General features: G+C 33.9%; 1 protein-coding gene across 13 annotated transcripts in view; it reads left to right on the top strand.

Moving 5' to 3' along the window:
• The window catches only part of ADGRB3 (adhesion G protein-coupled receptor B3), a 445,578-nt gene that overhangs the window by 261,993 nt on the left and 165,564 nt on the right, over positions 1-18,021 (top strand). For all 13 annotated transcript variants that reach the window (XR_012579769.1, XM_014264918.3, XM_005483937.4 and 10 more), the window contains 2 exons: positions 3,167-3,269; positions 9,191-9,234. Coding sequence is in view for 12 of the 13 variants with exons in the window: in XM_014264918.3 (XP_014120393.1) it covers positions 3,167-3,269; positions 9,191-9,234 (147 nt within the window). In the remaining variant the exon portion in view is untranslated. The remainder of the gene's footprint in view (positions 1-3,166; positions 3,270-9,190; positions 9,235-18,021) is intronic.

Here is an 18,021-nt window from a genome sequence, read left to right as displayed (position 1 = left end):
TTATGTTATTGTTAAGTTCACAGAAAATTGATTCTCAGTACAATACTCATCTAAAAGATATTATCTATAATTTCTCTCTTGAGCACTCTGAAGAAATCATTGCATGTTGCCATAATATAAAATAGTTTTTAACTTTTCCTGTAAGAAATAAGAACAAATAAAGAATCAATGATTTTGCTGTATCAAGAGGTTTTTTTTCATCACTAAAACAGCCACCACAAATTTCTTGCTAAAATTTTTTTCACTGAAATGTTCTTTCCCCCCATTTGAAACATTGTTTCTAACCCTGAACTTCAGGGGCTGTACAACCAAAAAAGATCCTTAAATTTCTTTGGGTCAGCTTTCTTAGACTAAGGATGTACCTCAGACAGGCTTTTATTGCATCACATTACAGATTTAGCATCCATAGTTTTTCTGTAATGCATTCAACTTTTACACATTGATCTACAACTTCGATCATGCTGTCTTGGGATAACAACATGCCTTATTCATAAGTTCATTTTTCTTAAGTAACAGATTCATTCTAAAAAGAGAAGAAGACATGAATTTCATGCCACATAGAATCAATATGATTTCTCTTATATAAAAGAATATGCTCAAACTGTATATACCCTGATAGGAAAACAGCTTAATTAAAAAACTCTTTTATTAATATCATTATTACCTCACATCAGAAAAATGCTCTAGGACACCAGCTCTGAAAGCATTTCTTGAGCTTTTACTCCATCACTTTGCTATCTTGAATCTTCAAGGATTTATTCAGGCATAGTTTCCAAGAAATTTAACAGATTGTTTTTGAATAATTTATTTCAAAACTTAACCCTCATGAGCATCTTTCTGGACTGTCAGCTGAGCACCGTCCTGTAAAATTTCATTTCTCATTTAAGTTGAATTTTAGATTATTTTTGATGAAGGATAAGGAGCTTAATGGTGGAGTCACTCTCCAGTATAAAAAATCTGTAATATAATGCACTTTCCCAAGTGTGAGATGGATCATCCCCATTCTATGTCATTCACAACATTAGAGGGACTGAAGCTAAAATGTCCAAGGACATTTTGTAAAAGCTGATTACTTAAATTCCTGGATAAGTGTTCTCAAAACTAGGCTGTTTTTTACAAAAAATATCTTCAACAGAGATAGTAGTGGCACTGCACCAGTGGTTTTGAGATTTTTTTCAAATTTTTGAATTTTTTTTGACTACAAAGCTTTCAGATTCAATTTAGAGGCATCTTAATATGCTGGGTGAGTTTAGAATGTACTTTAGAATATACTTGACAGACTGTATTCTTCCAGGGACTGTCCAAGCAATTAAATATGAAATATGCAAGTAGGCATTCAGCCCAGACAGGGCAGCAATGAGGGATGCAGTTTTCATTTCACAGTGATGTAGGGACTTATATTTATTTTCTTGTGAAACAGTTTGCTAGGGGCTCTTGTGAATGTAAGGGGATTGGTAGAGTTTTAATGATACTGAGGTAAAATGAATGTACTGAAGTTGCAAACTAGGTGCTTAGATGTGCCTTCAGATCTCACCCCAGAACTGTTAGAACTGCACCAAAAGGAGATGATAAACCAAGGAAAACATTTTAAATCACAAACACTGACAGCAAAAGAGTACTGGAGTAGCAGTATTCACAATAGTTTGCATAAATTTCCAAAATTGATGTAGTCTCTGGATAAATAGTAAGTGCCATTTTCTCTTGTCATGATGTGTTAGAGAAATCAAGTATTTTATTTTTTTAGAGTTTTATTTACTTTGGGGGAGGTTGGTTCTCTTTCAATGATTACAGATATTCAGCTACTATAACTCAGCAGAATGCTCTGAAAATTAGCTAAACTTTACATTTTAACCTGATAGATACATTTTTGTCAATAGTGTGTGAGATTTAAAGTTTAACCGAAGTGAAGAAATAGGAATTAAGTAAAATAGAAAGTCAGTTCCATTATATTTACATTATGTGATTTGGCTGAGTAAAATTGGACTAGAACTCGTACCTTGCCCCAGAAGTACAATTTCATTCCTTGTGCTGAATGAAATGCCTGCTGAGCTAAGTTTCTATTACGGTAGCCATGGCAATTCCTGTTTCAATGATCCAGCAAAATGGAATTCTCTCCTAAATACAAACTCCCTAGAGAAAATAAGCAATTAAACAACAACAGAAGCAAAAGAATATTTATGCTATTATAATTAGATCTAAACTGTTTTGTTTCTTCTTTGATAACATCCTTTGAAAACATCCTTTGATAACATCCTTTGATGACATTTCTGTGAGGTGTGGAAAGCAGCATTACACACAAAGTAAACACCATAATGATCACCAGAAACAGTCAGGCTGATAACTGATGGTCATTCTAGACCTGATGGGGTCATAAGAAGCAAGGATCTCAGACATGAACATGTCAACATGTCTTTATGGCTGTATTAGCATAACCTTGGCATTACTAGGTCTGTCCTGAAAGGTTGCTATGATACATAGCATTCCACATTTTACATGAAAAAATAAATTGATGATGCATTAGAAAAATTGACAGAAAGTTATTATTCTGCATAACCTGGTACAGTAACATAAGACCAAATCTAATCTCACATATGAGAAAAAATTCATTTGTTTTGGCAGGATTTGTCAGGGGACAATTGTGGTTTAAATTCTGAACAGTATTTAGCTGATGAAATTGCCCACTCAAATACCAAATACAATTTTTTTAGAATTGAAAACAGGTATGTTTTTTTCATGAGCACAGAATCAACAGAACTGTACAGTCTCCCATTGCACTCATCCATCTTCACAATCTTACTGTTAACGGTCAGAAAACACCCCAGCACAGCACCTGGGAAGAAAAATGACTGTCTTTTATAAAACATATCTAGTATAGATGAGATACACTGAAACATGTATAGAATGTTTGTGTTACCAATGCATTCTTCTAATCGATAAATAGTAATTTAAGGAATTGCAGTTCTGCATCATTGGTGCTTTTCAGTCTTCAATGTGTGGAGTACAGTTGGAAATAAATGTTTTCACCACTTTCAACAAATTATATTCTCCCTTAATATTTGTCAACAAAAGTCACAGAAAATACCTGATGAAATCTTAAGATGTAGTATTTGAAGTCTCATTTAACCTTATGAACACTTAAATTTTCCATTTTTGCATTTTCTTATAGGAATTTTACAGTTGTTAATTCAAAAATCATTGTTGTTACTATACGACCTGAGCCTAAAACTACAGATTCTTTCCTGGAGATAGAGCTGGCCCACCTGTCTAATGTAAGTACAAGGATAGTTGATATGCTTTTACAAGAGTATTTGCCAGATCAAATGAGAGAAAAGTGGTGTTTTAAATATCAGGTAATAAAAAGCAGTATAACTTCTAAAACTTAAGCCCAGGAATAATGTAGCCATCTTTGAAGGAATGTGTACTTGTTTCATGCATCCATATAAACAAAACAAAATTCATTGCTGTTTTGTGAATGTTGAGGGCTTTTGTTAAGCAGCAATTTCTAGTGAATAGTTTCCATTAAATGCATTCATGGTTACAATTGAAAATGTATTATTGAACTGGCTACTTAACCTTTTGCTCCCTGCATAGGTCATAGAGCTATAATTGTTCTTCAGGCGCTTTGTTCCTTTCTTGCATTATTTTACAGAAGCCAGTTTTTACTTAACCCATTGTAGCATACTGAAAAAATGCTTGGGTTCCAATTTAGCTTACAGTCCTCATAAATGCCTGAGATTTTTTTGTGCAATCATTTAAATTCTACACTTTTCAGGCTTTAACCTCACATTAAAAAGGTTATAAATGTGGGAAAAAAAGGCCTTTATTTCCAAATAAATGAAAATATAAATATTTTTTTCTTTCTCTTTTTAGCAGTCTCTCAGTGCTCACTGGGAGAATAAAATGCATCTTTGGTGGAAAAATTTTGTCATATACAATACTGGGAAAATAATGTTAAATAGCAAGCATGGGGCTTATTTGTGTGAAGGCACAATATATAAACTCTCTCTGTTTATGCTTTAAGAGCTAGCGTTAGCTTTGAATAAAGTCATAAAGAATCAGAAAAGACAGTTACTCAAACTTTTGAAAATAGTATTGCTATGCAAAAATCTTTAAAACTGTAATTTTTCAGTTAAAATTACTTACTTAAGTGGTTATATTGATACAATTCACCTAGAGACGTTGCAAATATTTCATTCAGTAGCAAAATTGAAGTAGTGAGTCTGGTCAAAAGCATGAAGAAAACTTTTTGAACTCGGGATCTTTCATTAACATTTTACGCAAGGTTAGAAAAAATTATTTTGCCATCAATGGTCATTATGACCTGCCATTTAGTTCCCAGAAAAAAACCAATGCAAAAAACATCTTAGTGATAGTTTGGCAGAGAAAAAGGAACAGAAGAACATAAGCTGAGCTGACTCATTACCTTTCAACAACACTAAAAGTGTATTGATGAAGAATTGTGTTGATTTGGGATTTTATGGTTCTCTGTTTCAATTTATTTATAAGATGGTTTAGGACATGTAGATATAATTTTCTGTTTTGTTTTATTTTCCTTCAGACCGAGATTTCATTGTCTATATTAGGAGAAACATAATTTTAAGATAACTTTTGTTTCTGTTTGATATTTTACTAAAGCTATTACAAAATATTAGCAGAAGTAAACACAAATTAATCCTATACATCAGAGGAAAAACCAATCACCTTTGAAATAGAGTACTTGTTTTGATTTTACTATGACCATTATTAAGAAGAATTTATGGTAATTTTCAATGCTAGATTTTATAATCAATTATTTTAACAATGATTGAGGGCCTATTACACAAATTGCAGAATATGACATTTATATTTTGAAACTGAAATCACTGCTTGCAAAAGTAACAGGTAAGGTGGCATGTAGGGTAACAGGTAAGAAAAAACTTCTCATTAATTTTGTCACATGCAAGAAAAGAAGTTTTAAAATTATATATGAAAATAATACTCAGAAGCAATGTAAATAAATAAAAAAAATAAAACTCGTAAGCATTGAAAATATTTCTAGACCAAACATAAGCTAATGAAACAAGCACAACACAGGCAAGAATAGACTAATAAAAGGTTGAACTGCTCACCCCAGAAGGAGATATTCTACAAAATTCTTAGAGAGCGCTTTCTTTTTCAACTCTTTTTTATCAATCCCTTTGATTAATTTGCAGAGCAAGTTTTTGCCAAGTTTGAAAAACTTGGAAATTAAACTTCATTGTTACAAAAGATCAGATTAGAGACACTGTTTGTCACTTTGCTTTGGCAATCTTTCAGTAGCAGAATATTAATTAATACTGTATGAGCTAGTGTCTTGCCAAAGCAAAATGATAATAACCTTTCCAATACATATCAGATAATTTCTCTTTTTTGGTTCAGTTTTTGTTTTATAATCCAGAGAAGCATCAAGTGCTTGGATCAAATTTCCATGCATGCTGTATTTATGTAGGATCTCAATCCATCTGAATATACAAGTTGGATTGACAGATACAATGACAATATATTGCTTCAGAAAATCTGTGAATACAAAATCAGTTATATAATTTTAATATCTTTAAACATTTTGTCACTTGTGTTCAAGACTTAGCCTTCATAATGAAACTTTTTTCCATAAATGGAACTAAAGAAATAGGGCTGAAGATGCACAGAAATAAGAATTTTTAAAATTTGAGTATTCCTTTAGAATCCAATTCTTTGCTGTAATTTTTTCAGCTGAAAGTAAGAATTTATTCTATTATAATATATTTCCATAGAATGAGCTTCATGTACATACATCAAGATAAAACCATTGTTAAAATATCTTTAATATGGGAACATTATACATTATTGGCTCACAGATTAAACATTATGTCAGTTAAATAGATTAATTATTAAAGAGAAAATATGTTCTCTTTCATCTGATTTTTTTAATGACTCATTATTATATTTGTTCTTTCCAAACCTTTGTTCTTACAAATGCTGTTCATTTATTCAGAACAGTTTGTTTGCAAATTAATTTAATGATGATATTTTAAGCATTTTGTAGAGCATGCCTACTAGTACATAGGAGTATATCCACACATTTGTTCTTTCACCTCCTTATCTATTGCCTAAATTAAGTAAATAAGATATTATGAAAAAAGATGGGCAAATGGATCATTTAAAAAGAGTTAATATGGCTAGTTAAAATCAGGCTTAAAATACCGATTTATCAACATTTATGATAATGTCTTAATTTTTTATCTAGTTTATTAACAAAACTGGAGGATTATCTTTTGGAGGAAGTGCAAACCACAACTGCATGTGCTGTTTGAGATATATTGCATGGTATTTGGATTTGTAAATAAATACAAATATAAAAGAAAGCTGACCAGAGTGGAATGTGGGTTGCAATGCATCATTGCTCAGTTGGTCAGAGCATTGTGCTAATAACAAATATCACCAAGGTTGTGGGTTCAATCCCCATGTGGACATTCACTTAAGAGTTGGGCTTGATGATCCTTGTGGACTCCTTTCAATTTAGAATGAGATTTGTGATTTAGAGAATGTGGTATTTGGTCTTATAAACTGTGAACATGTAGAGGAGTAGTGGCCACATTTTTCCAGTAGATTGATTAAAGGGACACCAAAGCAATCTTTTAAAAATATGCATAACTCAAACAGAATCCTATTTATTCTAGAGAGAATATGAACTCTCACCTTCTGACAGCACAGAAGTTTACTCCAGGGCCACTGAAATAACAGGCCAGCAGTAGCATAGGACAGGAAACTTTCAATGTGACTGAAAACCCTGGCTACAAAACACAGTTGGCATGGTGCTGGATCACTGTCAGAGTTGCCAATCACATCTCAAAAGTTCAGTTTTATATGCCTGACAGAGATACATACACATACACACTCACACACATATGCTCATTTTTGAGATATCCAGGTAATGTACTGTAGTGTACAAATCAATGCTACAGCAGTTGAAAACACTGATCAACACAGTGGCTGCTTCCTTAGGCACAGCTGGGGAATTAGCTGGTAAGAGCACTGCCCTCACAGACAGCCATGGCTGATGGGGGCAGCCCTACAGCAGCAGTGCAACATTGCCTAGAGGTACCCCAGAAGGGCTGTGAAAAAGGGAGCAACACATCAAAGGCAAAGAAGCAAATACAGAAACAAACACTTTGTTGTCCCTGCAGTGCTTGAAGGGTATTTCATCAAGTATCAAAAGAGGAAGAAGTCCTAAAAGGGTGCTATGCCCTTACAAGCTGCCACTTCTGGTGGAACAAACTCTCCCACAAGACTTTCTTGTGGAACAGGAGTAATATTTATCCTGCTTCCCATGTTTCTGCCTAATCTCTCATTAATGACTGCAATGGCCAAACAAACTCTTTCTTTCCATTTGAATACATTTCAAAGAGAGTAAAGTGTGTGGTCTGACAGCAATTTTATCGTGTTTCAGTTTTCTGCAAAGGTTTTTACTCCCCTCTATTTTGTAGATTTCTTTATAATGGACATTTTTTGCTGAAAGTGTTTTTGTATTCATTCTATTTGCATTGTGGGAATAGCCAGCATGAAGTGTATTATTTCCATTGCTGGGAAAGGCAAGTCTTAGATCTGAGAGATGCAGAGCCTTACTATGATGCAGCTGTAGAAGTATGTTTTAATATGCATATAGCTGTATCAGATTTTAAGTAAAACTTCTTCACCTAGACTTACGATGCAAATTAATAATCTTTGTAAAATTACATTTGAAAGAAATTTAATTGTGCTCTGATTTTCTTTTGTTCCCAATTCTTACCCTTCTATCTCTTAGTCCATCAATGTACCTGAGAGCTCCTGGCAAGTGATGCAGGACCTGCTCTCCAAATCTCAGTTGCCCTATTATCCACTGCTTTGTCCTGTGCCCTCTTCCCCTTCCTCTTCTTTATATTATAAATACTTCAGGGAATGGAGCATCCTTTATTTATGTTTGTACAGTGCTATGTAAATATAAAGTGCCATAAGTATATGTTGGTTTTAAATATTTATATTCTACTCATAAAATTCAATGCAGTCAGCAAAATACTGAAGTAGACATTCAAAAATTCCCTAAATGCCTTTCTCACAAGCACCTCCAAAAGGACCTTTTTTATCTTTGACATAGAGGTAGATGGAATAATTTAAATATTTAACAGATTTTTACTTTACAGGTTGCCTTGCTTTTCTATAAATAAATCATTTTTGAGAATAAAATATTAAGGTGTGCTTTGTTTATATGAAAGTACCTTTATATCTACTGCATCTACACTCATCACTAGCATTGACATCCACAAATAGCGAATTCCACCTGTTTCTTCAAATCACTTATGATTTTTTAAAAATACATTTTTATTCCAAATTTTATATAATTTTTTATGTAGTTCTGACTCCTGGGAACATCTAATGCTTATGGTGAACAGGAATATAGTGCTGCCATTTTGAGTACTTCTAAGTCAATCTGAAGGAATTTTTGTTTTGTCTCTACACTTCCTAGGCAACAAAATAAAAATGAACAATTTTACAGATAATTCAATTTCCCAAAAAGTTCACCATTGTTCAGTGATTTGTAAAAAAGTACTAGATTCCCATTCTGTTCTAAATCAAATCAGAAATTTTCCACAGACTTTGAAGAGATGGGAGCTGATATTGTAAAGCTCAACCACAAACAAAAAAAAAAACCTTTATTTTGAGAAAACCTCTGCTGATTGAGGACCTAATTGACAAAACCTTTGGACACAGAATGTGGGGTCTGGGAATCTGAAATCCCAACCTCAGTACATTTTGCCCAACATATGCTTAAACTTTTTTAAACCATTACTGATTTTGACATCCTAGTTCCTAAGGAGTCTAAAGTACTTCCTCTAAAAATACCAGAAATGTTCAGTCAAATCTCCTAATAGATTAACTATTATCTCATATTTTACTTCCACTAGGATATACCAAATAAACAACTTTATGCTTTCCTTATCTAAGCAGAGAATGCACATATACTCTGCTCTGAGGTTCAGGTGCCTTCAAAATATTCTGTAAGAATTAACCTTAAGCTTTTGCCTTTTCAGTGGCATCAATTCATCAGAGTATGAGGATGATCCTGTAGGAGGTGAACCAAACAAATTTTTAGGTCAAGCATGACAAGTATTTTTTGCATACAGGTGACTAATAGGTCTGTTTGTTTTCTTCTTAGGGCACATTGAATCCCTACTGTGTGCTGTGGGATGATTCAAGAATGTAAGTGACAGATTTTTGCTTCTATTGCTACAGCTCAAATATTACAAAGTACCTAACAATATTTAAATAGTTGGTCAGTAAAGGGTTTGATACAAGGACAGAGAAAGTGAACCTTTGACAGAATGGAAGTACGGAATTCTCCAGTCACTTGGTTTCCTTTATGCAGTTATAAAAACTGAAATATTGCAATATCTCACCAGAAAGAGACTGTTCACATAGTAATTTTAATTTGCGTTTTCAAGGTTAAAATTAGAATGGCTAAGGACTGTAGTTCCTTCATGGTAGTTGCTGAGCAACAGGCAAGTGGGTAAACGATGAGACAAATAACTAAGGAAGACTCCCATTTCTGTTACTGCAGGGAGAAATACAATTTTCAAGTGTGATCCCCACAGCAATCTTCATTTTAGTAGGCTCAAATTTTCATTTAAGTTCATTAAAATAATAGCTGTATACTAAGCAGTGAAATCTTACTATTAGTCTTCTACATTTTCTAGTCGATAAAACTGTTTCCCTTCTATAGCAAAAAATAAATATCTCTTTCCCTTCTATAGCAAAAAATACAATGTTGCTCTAAGAAAGCAAATTGGTAAAATCCAGTTGTGGTTCAAAATTGATCCCAAGCTTGTGCAGTTGTAATTTGCTGCATTAATCTTTCACAGTAAATTTCCCATTAAGGTCAAGATGAACTTTGCATCGATGCAGATTAGGTTTTTCAAGAAGGATCCCTATATGGTTGCCAGGTTATTGTTTTTTAAAGGTGATGTTGTACTTCTTATCCAGGTATATTTTATATGTCTTATAATACAGACTTATCTACAGTGTTAGAATTGCATGATTTTTGTGATTTTGTGAGTGTTTTTATCCTTGAGCTTGAATTTACACCAGCACACTGATGGCTGAGAAACAGCATTATAGTACAGAAATGTGAAACTTTGGACATGATACTAGAAATCTTTCCAAATACAAGTAATACCATGGTCTGTGCCTCTGCAAAGAATCATAATTTGCCAGTAACATCATAGTATTCAATTTCCATTAAATCTGTGGAATGAAGTACATACTTCCTATTATGCATTATTAGGAGCACATAAAATGCAAAAGATTTGGACTACATTCTTTGTTTTCTCTTCACAGTATTTTGCTTATACATGAGTGATACAGTGCTTTGTTTATAATTTTTTATATGGGTTACTTTCAGTACTGTGTATTTAGAGCACATGCTCTGATTTCACTGTTCCAGTCCAGAATGTCAAAGGCACATTTGAGTATAATTAGACTGCTAAAAAAAACTCCAACACCATGCTGCATATTTAACAATGTGATTAAAATATTTTATTCAGGTATTTGGGAGGAATGTGTGAAGTAGTTGCAAACAAATGTATTTTGTACTTGCCACTTGTTTTGCATTTCTCTTAGTATTTTTAATGTAGAAGTTCAGTGCTACATATATGTACTGCTTTCAATATGATTTAGAATCTAGATTGAAAAGTAAACTTGTGAAACATCTAAAATTTACATAAAGCTTACATAAAATAGTCTGAGGTTTTGAGGGAGAAACATGTACTTTTGTGTTCTGAAGGATATCTTTTCTAGGCATATTATTTAATATTAGATATTGAATATGTTAGAAAATATGAAGACTGGGGTATTCTTGGAGACTTGTCCATTTTTTAAAGTGATTTGAGCCCTGAATAATTCCCAATAAGATGTGATGCAGCAAGGTCTGCACGGACACCAGTGTCACTTCTTTTGAAAATGTATATGTGATATTTTTTGAGAATGTGACATTATCTCTTATCAGAATGTGCAAGAGCAAGAGCAAACTTCTACTTTTTTCATCCATCCCTTTGGAGAATATCTCTTCTCTTAGCTTGTTCAAAATACATTTTCGTCATTTTTATTATTTTGTTTCCTTTTTCATTTGGACCATTTTATTTGTATTTGTATTTGGTTAGGAATATTTCAGAATTTGTACTTTGACACTGTAAGTTTTAAATTATGAAAGCTCTATAATGCTGAGTCAATTTCTATCATTTATAAATCTAAACAAATAAATATGTAGAGGACTGTACAATTAGTTAGGTGCTCATGATTATGTTGGGTTTTTGGTGGCTTGGTTTTCTTTTATTTTTCTACTTTTTCTAAGCCTCAGGAATTAGTTGTCTTCACCAGCAGGCAACTGGATTTGATGGATTAATAGCCTAATTCACATTGCAAAACCTAGAGAGCTGTGATGTACTCATGTCCTTCCAAACGGGATAATTTTTGCATAACCAGGACTTGGCAAGCGTTTTGGAATAAACCCAACAAAAAGTAGTCTGCTTTAGCTGAGGGTGCTTAACTAATCAATAGTCTGTCATGAGTCAGGTATTTTAAATTAAGTGATTTTCAGATGAAAACTGTGTTTGCTTTTATCACTGGTATCCAGCCAGCAGCAACCTCTAATGGGTTTTTCCACCTTTTTAGCCACTTCTCCCACACCTTTATCTGGATTGGAAATTCACATTTGGTAAATGATACTCCTTCCACTGATCTTGTCAGTTTAATACTTCTCCAGCAGCAAGGAAGGCTTTATCTACCTGGATTTGGACATAATTTCAGGAGGCTGTACGATGATTACAGTTCTCTAACTTCATCCTTGAAGAAAGTTCTGGATCTCTGGGATGTTTAATCACACCAGATCATCAAACTTATTCTACTGCCATTGGTATCTGTGACAATTTTGTCATCCTTACTTCAGTAAAAGTATTTTTCATCCATTCTTTCTATGAGATTTGGTGATTCTTCCCTCTGATTATGTTTTATAAGAATTCCCATTTATCAAGCTGGCAGTCTTGTGCCCCTTCTGTAGGCATCGAGTCAAATGTGTGTGCAATATCCAGACAGTGAAACTGAAGAACAGAATAATATGTCATGTATTAAAATCAATACAATAATGCAACATTTTATTTCAGTTTATTATCCCAAAATATAGGGCACATCTCTCTGTGGTGATTGAAGCCAGGCTTTTTTATGATTTCTGGTGTTTCCTTTGATACTTCCAGCTTCCCTACACAAAGCTGGTAGCACCAGTTGTATGTAAGTGGTGATTTTTTCCCCCTCAGAAATGAGTGATAACTTCACCTACTCATTTCAGAAAATGTATTCAGATGTTGCCTTCAGTAAAATCTCAGGATCCTGAATGCTTCTCCATCTAGTTCATAGGAAAATTCTTGGAATATTTTTACTTAACATTCTAAGGAGAAACAATTCAGTTTCTTAAACCAATCAATCAAAAAAAAATCAGAAAGAGTTGTGTCTTTTCTCTTTGAATTACCTAGCATGAGCAAACAATCTCCACTGTCAGGAACTGTTTGTGATCCATTAGTTCAAGAGTCTTAGTCCACAAAGAGAAGGAAAAGAAGTTGGTCAGGTACTAGCACGACAGAAGTGATTTTAAGGATTTTAAGTTGAAATAAAACTTGAAAGCTTTTCTTTGTCCTTCCTAGCTTTCTGGAGAGGAAAACAAGAAAGGATAGGGAGACAGCAAAAACAGCCTCATCCTACAGTTGGGTTGCCTGTCCTGGCTGTGTCTCCTCCCAGCCTCCCAAACACTCCCAGCCTCCTCACCAGCATGGCAGTACGAAAAGCAGAGAACGCCTTGGCTCTGTGAAAGCCCTGCTCAGCAGTAACAAAAACATCTCTATATTATCAAGCCCGTGTTCAGCACAAATCCAAAACATTACTCCATAGTAGCCACTGTGAAGACAATCAATTCTATGCCAGTCAAAAGAAGCACAATGGATCTCTAGCATCTATGAAAGTTTGTCCTGACAAAATTAATTATTTGTCTTAGAGGACCCAGCCCCTGGAATCTTGAATCAGGTGCAGAATTCAAAACACAGTAGGAAGCTGGAAAGGTGCCACAGTACTGAATGTGGGAAGTACCTCCCTCACATGCAACCCTCAGCTATCACCACTGCAGTGAGGGCAGGGAAGGTGGGGTAGATGTGTTGGGCCACAGAGTGGAAGGGATATCTCACATGGCAGTTTCTAGAGTCACCAACTGAGTAGCAGAACAGTGCAGCTGGTGTTTGTTCTTTTAGAAATGTGTTGTACATAATGTGGGCACATGTGCTCTCCACAGGACAGAGTCAGTTGTTGCTGATGTTCTCCACATCTGTATGCAGTGCAGCACGACGTCTCACAGCACTGGGTAAGGAAAGGGCTTTAGTATTCTGAAGCTCTGTCTGCCAGTTGCTGCAGAAGGGTGTTATAGCAGTATGGCAGTGTTTTATTTGACCATATGTGTGCTCATAATAGCTTGTGCCTGCTGACTATACAGTTGGAAGAAGTACAATGCAATTAGCTGAAATTTTTAATATTGCAAGAATTTTGACCTGGTTCAGTTTCAGATTAGGACAAATGGTACATCTGCTCTTTTTTTTTTCCATATTGCTATGCAAGTTTCCATGGGCAGGGGTTTAGATTTTCTACCCTTAAGCTATATGAAAGTATGAATACCCATATATGCAAAATGACAAAATGCATGCATTTATATAACTTTTTGATTACACTCTAGACATATTTTAGCATCCTCCATTAAAGAGGGTTTAAAAAAGTGTGCAATTACTTTTTTTTTAATTATCCCCTATGGCTTTTAATTGTTTTTCTCCCGTTGTCCCTGGATACCAGTCTGGAGAAATAGTCCAATAAATGAGAGTCTACCAGCTAATTTTCTGCAACTCAGCTTTTCAGTGTAACCTGGTATGCACACCAACAAAAAACTTATGCATTTTGTTGCCTGGTCATAAAATTTACAGGGAACACCGATCTGCTATGTGTCTCTCCTCTCCACTTTGATTTTTAAAACTAGCACAATGGACCACTAAAGGTTTAGGCTTTTTTTTTTTTTTTTTTTGTCCTAGCCTTTGAAAATAGGTTGTGTCAAACTAATAATCAAATCATTAGAATATCCTAAGTCAGAATTTTCTTCTGAAAATGTTAATAGTAGCCTTTCCCCTCTCCTTACTTTATGTTAGTTCACAGTCATATTGCTTTTGTCCCCAGAAAGATATTGAGGAAGTTGAATGACAGTAAGTATAGTTTGGCAGTACATGCCAGATAAAGCTTTGCTTCTTCCACTGACTGCAGTCAGTCCTGTTGGTCCAGCTTTACAGTGAGACTTTACTCCTGGCACATTTTTTAAGGCAGAAAATTCTCTTTCTATGTTAGTTTCTATGCTTATGTTCATTAAAGAAGTTGAAAGATAAATGGATAAATGCCTCCTTGAACTCCTGTTTTTATGAAGAACTTTCCATACTGGAACCTGTGTAACAGCCCCCTACATATTATATTCCTGATAGTCTTGCATAAAGACTTGGAACACTTCACAGAATCATGTTCTTTTTCATTAAAACAGTATGAGATGAAAAACCTGATCCAAACTCCTTTGCAGACAACCAAAAGGCTTTGACTGATTTGAATCAGATCAGATCAAGTGGAGAACCATGCAAGCCATGTAAGACCTAAATTTAAAAACTTTTAAATTCACAAACTGTTAAGATTATACTGTAATGTAGAAAATTAATTTTGAAATATTGCACAATATAAATGGAGTTTCTTTATGTTGAAAAAGAGTCAGACCAAAATTTTCTTTCCTTAAGTCACACAAAATGAATCAGTATATATGGGAGGAATTTATAATTTAGTACTTTTTTTATAACACTGCTCTTCACCAACACCTACACGGCCATGAACAGAGCTTACATGGTGTACTGACTTATAACAAAAAAAGAAATCAAATTAATTCCTGATAATAAGTTCACTTTTTAATTCTTACAGGGTGATTAATCAACTCCATTTGTTGAGAATTCAATTGCTATTTATTGCTGTTATGTAAATGTAGATTTTTCACAAACTAAAAATAGTGTTTTCTTGTAATATCAGGCAATTTAAATTCTGGACTGTAACTAAAAAGAACCAGTGATTGTATTTTCATAATCAAATTTAGAAATTATAATTGGACTTTTGACAGATTTTTAGTGCATAATGAGGACAAAAGATAATTGAGCAGTTTGAATAAACTTTACTACAGGAAAAAATCAGTCATATTTTGGTTTTGTATCTAGGTTTCCAGAAAAATTCATGTATTTTACTAAGTCAAATAAAATGCAGTTGTTTTTTTCTTCATGAAACTTGACCAAGAAATGCAAAAAACAGAATCTGCAGATCCACCATGATGCTGGCCTTGAGCTGACTTGTAGAAGGAAAAAATGTGTACCAAATAGTACAGCTTTCAAAAGTACAAAATAGCACAATTGAAACTGCAAAAGTTTAGCAACCTTTCTCATTTATGTCATGTACCTCTTAAAAGTTTTTGCCCCTGCAAATTTAAAAGCAATTTAACACAGAAGTTCATACCATTCTCCCTGGTTTACATCTAGGGGAAACCAGAGCATGATGAAAGCAAAGCTGTTCATGCAAGTTCACTGATGGTAGAGTTCCAAATTCCTGAGTCCTGTGTGACAATGTTCCCTACCTCTTCTCAAAGCCAATATCATTCTCCTGCCATGAAGCAGATCTCTGAAGTTTGAATAGTTTTATAATGATATTGCTCTTTCTTTTTTTTTTCCCTCATTAATTCTGATGATCTCAGGACCATTGTCTCTTTTGAAGAATTTAAATTTAGCTCTGTTTAGCCAACAGAAGTAATGCAGAAGCACTAAAGGTCCTTGTATTATACCATCATTAAATAAAAATAAAACCTTATTTGGCTTATGCCACCAAAGAAGTTGAATAATCTGGGGAATATTTGCTTGTTCATGTGAGAAGAGCTGTGCCCCTATTCCTTTGAAAATAGGGGTACAGATCATGTGCATGAAATTGCTTGGAAGTAAATCCTATTATTTGTTACTTTTAAATTTATTTGCAGTCAGTTAAAAAGAAAAAAGCCAAACAGAAGTACAACTGGTATAAATATAGGTAGTTGTAGTAATATGATAAGGAAAATATAATACAATATCATACAATGTATTTTTTAACATTTGCAGAGTGTAGGTTTGCTTGTCTTTACTTGAAAATGTGTGTATCTAATTCTCCTGAATTACTAAGTAATCCCTCTGATAAATCAAACATCATGCAATTTATTGAGTCTGGTCTGTCTTACTACAAGTGTTTTTTGGCAAAATGACCTTAAATAAATATTTGAAATTATGTTTTAAAATTCATCTTAGAGGTCATCTTCCAGCTCTATCAGTTGTTTTTGAATTGTCAACATTGAAATTTTATCTCTGCCTGATAAAACCATAAAAACTACATCAGAACCAGTCAAACACATGTCCAGTATGTCTGCCATATGTTACTAATCTCTATCACAAATATACATGTTCTAATGCTGTATCAACATCTCACCGACCTCTCACGTGTCTTTACACATAATTCATCTTTTGCTGAATCTCTGAGCCAAAGTTGAGTAAAATGAGCAGATTGAGTTAAATCTCTTCCTGGAGCAGTCACTAGAGGGAAGCAAAGACCTTCACGTGCCTGTTCATGACGTCAATCAGTGTTTATGTCCTCACTGACAAAATCTGGTCAGTATTCAATCTAAAAATTTTAAAAAGGCTTATTTGGTTTAAAAAAAAGTCTTTCAAAAACAAAAATTCCCTGTGGGTTATTTCCAGAGGCCGTTGTTGTTTATAGAGTTGTTTTTGAGAGTCATGTTTTCAGAATTTGAATCTAGACAAGAAATTCAGTGTAGAGTGGATAAAGAAGACAGGTTTAAGATTTTCAGGCTTTGAGGCATCCTAATATTCAGGAAAATACATTGAAATATTAGTAAAGTAGTAGCTATGCACTTACATCATGTTACAAAATCTAAAATAAAATACCCTGTTTTCTTGATATTTTTTTGTTGATTCTCCCTTAGTTATTCATGCTTCCATTCAATTTTGTTTCCCCTTTGGTAAAGCTCATCCTGTATAAGCAGTTCTTTGGTATATACCAGATAAACAGATCAAAAGAACATCAGTTCATTAAATCAAACTACTTCACCATGTACTCTGTCTCAGCACAGAGAAAGCATAACGTGTACATATCACTCATATTTATCTTACAATTCATGACAGATTATACTTGGAGGAGGTTTACCATATACTATAGTTTTACTGTAGTTAATTCAACCCAGTTCTACTCAGGGAGGATGCTATTTAACTTACCATTCTCTCCCATGAGCTAGGCTGGTTTAATTTCTTTAAAACAGAAACATTCAAGGGCAATGTTGCATTTGATGAAGTGGCCTTTGATTAAAGGAATATATTTGATATTAATTGAATTAGCCATAAAACTGAAATTACTAGAAACAAGGATAAAAATAATGTTTCTGGGTTTATCAGTTTGAATTCCAAATTATTTAAAGATTACAGGGACATTATTTGTACAACTTATCCATTTGAATAGAAGATCTTTTATTAAGCTTAAGCTATGCAGGCTGGCCAGACCTTAATGAGAATAATACAAATGTATATCAGGATTTAAGTGAGTTTAAATGGAAGGTAATATGCTAGATGAAGAGCTCCAAGCAAAGCAATTTCACAGAAAAACCAAAACTGTTGTGTTGAATAGCTGCTAGATTATGGCTAAATAGATTTTTAGCTGAAAGCATGGTGTAGTTGTGATGGTTTTTTAATGTTGTCATCATCTTCTCTGATAATGTTGAGTAAGAGAAATTTCCTGTATAGCTAGTTAATGAAATGTAATATACATATACATTCAAGTGCATGTGCTGGGAATAACATTCTGCAATCGTGC

Source organism: Zonotrichia albicollis, chromosome 3 (assembly GCF_047830755.1).
Source record: "Zonotrichia albicollis isolate bZonAlb1 chromosome 3, bZonAlb1.hap1, whole genome shotgun sequence".
Lineage (NCBI taxonomy): Eukaryota > Metazoa > Chordata > Aves > Passeriformes > Passerellidae > Zonotrichia > Zonotrichia albicollis.
The sequence above is the reverse complement of the archived record's forward strand: the minus strand, read 5'-3'. Positions and strand labels throughout refer to the sequence as shown.